Source organism: Physcomitrium patens, chromosome 19 (genome assembly GCF_059467195.1).
Source record: "Physcomitrium patens ecotype Gransden chromosome 19, ASM5946719v1, whole genome shotgun sequence".
NCBI classification, from domain to species: Eukaryota; Viridiplantae; Streptophyta; class Bryopsida; order Funariales; family Funariaceae; genus Physcomitrium; species Physcomitrium patens.
In genome coordinates, this window is record NC_143428.1 from 7,554,686 (window position 1) to 7,560,826 (window position 6,141).

Here is a 6,141-nt window from a genome sequence, read left to right on the forward strand (position 1 = left end):
TGAGCTTTCATGAGATTCGGACTCCTGATTTCTTAAACAAGTTACCCTTGAGATAAAAATTATTCACTCATTTTTTCTATTATTTACATTCTATCTTTAATCTATCATAATTTAGTCATAGTAAGTCATAGTAACTTGGAATTATATGATCCAACTTGTCATAAGGGCAGGTAGCCTTAATATTGCAACAAAGTAGCTATACTTTATTGCCAATGTGGAATTGAAGTTAATAATCTTCCACTGCAAGGTTATTAACTTTTGTATGTTTATATAAATTCAAAAATCAACTATGATTTTTAAATTAAAATCAATGTTTATAATTATGAATAAGAACCTAATTTAAAATAAATAATTAATCTTAATTTTTCAAATTGGCAATTGCAATAGGATTGAAATTGCTAACCTTAATAAAAAAATAAAATAGTCAAATTTTAGAACATTTTTGTACATAGCAAAACTATAGGTCAAGACTTAGATAAATTTTGCTTAATTTTGGCCTAATGGGCCAAGCCTTGAGAGTCCTAGCTACTCTAATATATAACAAATCTTTATTGCAAAAATAGATTTTAAGAAAGAGGTAGGAAGCAAGGAATAAGATTTGCACATACTAAACTCTTTAGGTGATAATCTATTGGATAGAATTCATATATAGAGCTTGATTTGAAAGAAATTATAAAAATCCACAAAATTCTAGCAAACAATGGCAATATGTATTTAATACCATATTATTTGAAACATTAAATTTTTTTAAGTAAATCTAACACAAAATAGTTAATGCATCAGTATATTAAATACTTCGATTTCAAATGTCTTTAAATAATAATAAAACTAATTTATAAATTGATGATGGTTTTGTTCATTAACACATTTCCACACCAGCTTCGATAAAATCTCTCAGGAACAGAAATAACAACCTGATCGACCATACTACTCGTACAAGAGAAGATCAACATGTTTGGTGGTTTAGTAATGCAGATGTTAGGCCACAACCACCATTGATAAGTACCAAAGCAAACAGCTAGATGACAGACTGATGCTGAGAGCAACGAAGATGCACCAAAGTACTTGTGCTATAAGCAACGGAGGAAAAGAGATGTCATATACATTTATTAAACCAATAGACCCAGTAACCAGCTGAAAGTTTTACAAATAATGAATCTCAGAAATACATGAAATGATCAGCAGGATCTATGACAAACCTTATGCATCACTTCTGCGTTTGCTCTTTTTCTACAGGAAAAGTAAACACGGGAAGCGAATTGAGAGCATTTATCCTGTGTCCTCAACAGAAAAAGAAAAAGAAAAATTAAAAATCAGAAATTGAACTCTCACATGGGTCAGAATTGGATCCATAAGAGGCCATTGTTGATATCTAGATATACTGGGTAGGTCCCGGAAGCACACCACTTTTAGGACGGGCAGGCAATTTAGGATTCGAAGGCTTTCCAAGTTGGCCAGAAAACTTAGGATTACTCCCGTCTTCAGGTCTTGGAGTGACAGCGAGTTCTGACTTCGGATATGACAGCCGCTTCATGGTTGCAGGAGTCTTGAACCCACCAACTCCACCTGGCCTTTGCTTGGGCTGGCTCAGAGCCCTAGCTTTGTTCCTTACACTCTGCGTTTGTTGTAAGTGGCCGGCAACGATAGGGGGGCTCTTCACCTCGTTATCAACAATAACACCATTCTTAACAGGACCAGTGTTACTATACCGAGTCCCGAACTGAGGATCCGTAAGAATGGCTGTTGTAGATCGAGCTGTAGCTAGTCCTCCAGTCCTGTCTTCATCCATATCGTCTTGATGGTCACTTCTGGGGCTGGTAGCACGGGACTGCTTGTAACCTGAACCGGGAATGGGCTGACCTTGGCTGTTGAGAAGTCCTGAGGTTCGAAGGCCATGTGCATTCATAGGAAGTTCGCCCGATTTGGCTTTGATAAAGTCTGAGCTTGCTCGGACTTGAGGAGGTGGAGTCGCATTCAGACTCGCACGCCTTGCGTCTTTCACATTCTTTGTAGAGCTTACGTCAAAGCTCTTGGTTACTTGACTATCCTGGACGTCTTTGAAAACTGAAGGGTTTTCGAAGATGCGGTTCTCCCAGGGCCGGGATGCTGACCATCGTTCCATATAGCTCCATCCCCAATGGGGCTTCTCAGATTCACACTCGATGAACAGTGGTAGCACCTGCTTTGGCGCTACCTTTCGGAGCTGCTGCAAGGTGCCAATCAGCATTAGCATATGATCGACTCTCTTTACCGAAAATGCTAGTCGTAATATCATGCAATCATGTGGTACACAGCACTATGAATCATGGAATGTATCTGCCTCAAATTGACGACGGGAGTCAAAAACCATAGTTTACAACTTACGAAGTGCAAAACAATTCAGATACCTGCTGAGTTCTTGCATAGTTCAAAGCTCTCTCTCGTTTGAGAGCCGCCACTTGCCTTTCCTGTACTTTAGCCTCGATTTGCTGTGCGCTTAGGTTGCTATCATTCCATCCCGCTTCAGTCAGCCCGTCCTAAAATTACACAGTTTGGATGAGTTGTTAGATAATGCTCAGAGCAAGAAAGTAACCACTGACTTCATGAAATGTATCTGGTAAATGTCTTAAACAGACAGAAACTGGGAAACAGGACTTGGTTTTCTTTATTTGGGGGGGGGGGGGGAGAAGGGTCCATTTTTTTTGAAACAAAGTAAGAATCGTGTGAAATTACATACAAACCTCTTTAAAGTAGAACTAAGAATGAAAAATCTATCTTAAGGCTGAATTGCGCACCGAAGCTTTTTTGGATAAAGGCTGACCCCGATGCCATATCTGGTGCTGCGCAGCTAGACCTTCATCCGACATCCGAATACGATGAGATCTTATTCTACCCTGAACGCGAGCAAGTGCCTGCATGCTTCTCATGGTGGTAGTTGCCTGTCGCATCACTCTGTGGCTTCGAACAAAAGCCTGAAGTCTGACTAAACCCCTCAGAGAACGTAACGCTTTCCTGGCCTACAAGATCAAAGATTTTTTGACAATAATAAATCATACTGACTTACAATTTTTGTAACAAGAACCTAAGATATGGAGATTTACAACACATATTTACTGACTAGCAACAACCACATGGTCGGATTATACAATAGCTTAGAGGACGAGTAGATTGATTTTAAAACAAAAATAAACGGGCGACTAATCCAGCTCATACCAGGTAACCTCGAAAAGCAGTTTGAATAACCACGGCTGCCCATTCTTCTTGGGATGGATACATGTACATAGCAAATTTGCTGTTGGACAAAACTGCTTCTCTTTGGTTAGCATCGTCTTTTCTCTTCTCCGACTCCTTGTCTTCTGACAACGCTAACTTGCCAAAGCTCCACCGCCGAGGTTTGGGCTTTGGCTTGTCCTGGTGCATATTGAAACATAAGTCATTAATTGTACGAAAAGAGTCAGGAAAGCGAGAAAAAAGAAAGCTAGAAATGAACATATTCACGGAAAAATTCAGAGGCTCAAACTGGTTCCAAAGGTTTCACAAGGAATGACTCTCAGAAGTAAGGGCTTAGTACACCCATCTTGATCAGTTGCAAAGTTAATAATTTCAGCCGACTTATGAACTTTGATATAACAACTTAACAGTGGATTCCGGATCAACACTAATCATATCCGTCCGTGCCTCATGGTACGCATCAAGCTTTAGATAACCTAACTGCAAAATCATCACGAGAATGCATTTTTTTCTTTGCATGGTAGCAAGTATTACCACCGCCAGAGGACGAATGTCACCAAAAAGATCCAGATCCTTGGGCTCATTTTCTTCATCATCTCCATCTTTGATAGGAGGTCGAAAAGCTTTCTTGACAGAAGTAAGCCACCTCCCTTTCTTCCCCATATTTATCCTACATCCATTGCAAGGACAAACCATAAGAAAACTTGAAACCCAGAGTTCTAAAACTGAAATGTTACCCAACCAATCTAAGGGAAAAACTGAACCTGATCCGCAAGCTAATCGACACCGAAAAAAGGTCACTCCGTCAAGCCAAGATGCCTTAATATCAATAGTTGTTTAATCACACAGCATCCTTGAACAACAATTGTGATGCTGGCATCAGACGTAGCTTACGAATAGCAAATTAGGGAGAAGAGATGAGGGAAAAATGGAAGCTAACATTGCAGAAAATGGCGTAGTTTTCTAACAGAAGTACTCTAACGTGGAGAAGCACGACCACTGGGTCAAAAACTACTCATGTACAAACACGTGACATGCGGGTGACAGGCAGGTGAGAAATATTTTAGCACTTAAGAGTATTCTCAAGGAGTCGAGCCAAAAGCACGTTTAGAGAATACCTTGCGAAAATTAAGAAGATTACTCGTTGCTTATACGTCTGAATGCTTCTACTGTGCAACAAGAAGTGTTTGATAGATAGTATGTGACGCTGCAAGCATGAGACATGAGAATGTTAACATGGACAATATCCACAACTTCTCTGCAGTAGATGTATCAAGGTGGGCATTGAGATAGACCCACCACGTCTAAAATCACAGGTGAAGATCGTAAATCATTAGTAATCTATACGACAAAAATAACAAAAATAGCAACCACAATGCTGGTTCGTACACAAGACCATTTTCTAGGGCCGGTAGGAGGAATCAAGCCGAAATCCGACCAACCAACATAGGGTATATATGCAACAACAACAAAATGCATCGCATTTATCAATGAAGCTCGATACACACACACACACAAGCGAAAGACATCACCATCGCTCACACGAGTGTGAAACTCAGTTCGCCTGTACAAAAGTTCCAAAAATGTTTTTTCTATGAATAGACAACGAGAAAATGAAACAGTTAGTGTAGCTAGCAAAACCTCGTTGCACAAGGTAAATCTTAGAGACAAACCTTTTCGAAGTCCTCCCAAGCAGAGCAGGCTCCGTAGATTTAAACTTCCAGCTTTAACCAGAGGCGACGGGCGTGGCCAAGAAAAACTCGATCGTGGACACTTTTCGCTCGTAAACCTTCACCGAAGACAATGTAGTCTTCGATAGAAATTCCTCAATGCCAATTCGAAAGACCCTTCAGGAATACCTTCACCTCTCCAGCCCCGTCAAAACCGCCGCCAAGCACTTCCAAAACCCCGTCTCTGCTGAGAAACGCTACACCCACATTCAGCGAACGCCAAGTCTGCTGGAATCAACCTAAGCCTTCAGCCGGTGACTGCCTACGCAACCCGCCTTCCTACTCAGATCGCCAGCCTACAGTTTTTCATAACCGACAAAGTGCGAGGCCAACATTGTGATGAAAAGCGTGTCATGTGATGTTAGCGAGTGAGTAACGCCATCCACCCCACATACGATATTGTCTCATCCTTCAGAAAGCTGACTTCCGTATCCCAACTCCATCCTGATCGCTAAAAGTGAAAACTACACGCACTCACTCTGCAAGATTCCGGAGCAAGGACAGTGACAGCAAGAGCGACACATCCTAACTCAACTACGTTACAGTAATGCGACTGTACGAGCAACGGCTAGGGCTCAGGCTAAAGGTAATGCTACGGAATCGTGAGGAATGAAAGGAGGTGGCAGGAGAGCTGAGCACGAGTGGCTAGACTACCGTGGAGGTACTGGTGCCTCTATCCCAAGAAATGTGCAGGGTGGCTCTCCTCGGTCTCTTCACCAGAACCCCAACAACTCCCTTACCCATCAGATACACACCCGGGTATACCTCCTGACCTGCGACGTGCCCGGAACCTGGGCCCCTAAGTTCAGCTCCCACTTGCGATGGAAGCTAAACCTGGTGACCTAATCGTTGCTTCTGCGTTGCTGTGTAGGGTTCATCACTTAAAGCAGAGAGCTAATTGTAACTCACCCATTGCTACAGTGCCATCGCCTTCTTCAGGGAGGTTCTTTCCCTTCCAAATATATTAATTATGGTGGGCCCATCGTTCAATTGGGAAACTGACAACAGGTACTGTGGTTTCGCGTGTAATTGACATTGTCTTCGCTAAGAGCATTATTGGTGCACTACGAGATTGTTATTGGTACCTACTTGTGTGTTCGAAGACAACATTAGTTTGTGCTGCCGTCCAAGCACTGGTTTGAAGGCGACCAAGATGGTCATACGGCTGCAGAGGCATCTTTATCAAAGATTGCGACGCAGC

General features: G+C 41.8%; 1 protein-coding gene across 2 annotated transcripts; it reads right to left on the minus strand.

The window, feature by feature from the left end:
* Positions 1-1,120: 1,120 nt before the first annotated feature.
* LOC112272812 (protein IQ-DOMAIN 3) lies at positions 1,121-5,662 on the minus strand. 2 transcript variants are annotated; one of them, XM_024500945.3, is made up of 7 exons: positions 4,884-5,662; positions 4,329-4,417; positions 3,745-3,880; positions 3,193-3,390; positions 2,775-2,996; positions 2,388-2,516; positions 1,121-2,206 (listed from the first exon to the last, which is right to left on the minus strand). In XM_024500945.3, the coding sequence occupies exons 3-7, from the start codon at positions 3,871-3,873 to the stop codon at positions 1,373-1,375; spliced, it is 1,512 nt and encodes a 503-aa protein (XP_024356713.1). In that variant the 5' UTR covers positions 3,874-3,880; positions 4,329-4,417; positions 4,884-5,662; the 3' UTR covers positions 1,121-1,372. The 2 variants fall into 2 exon arrangements, with proteins under 2 accessions (XP_024356713.1, XP_024356714.1); XM_024500946.3 differs by having other exon boundaries at positions 1,121-2,203; positions 4,884-5,616.
* Positions 5,663-6,141: the final 479 nt, after the last annotated feature.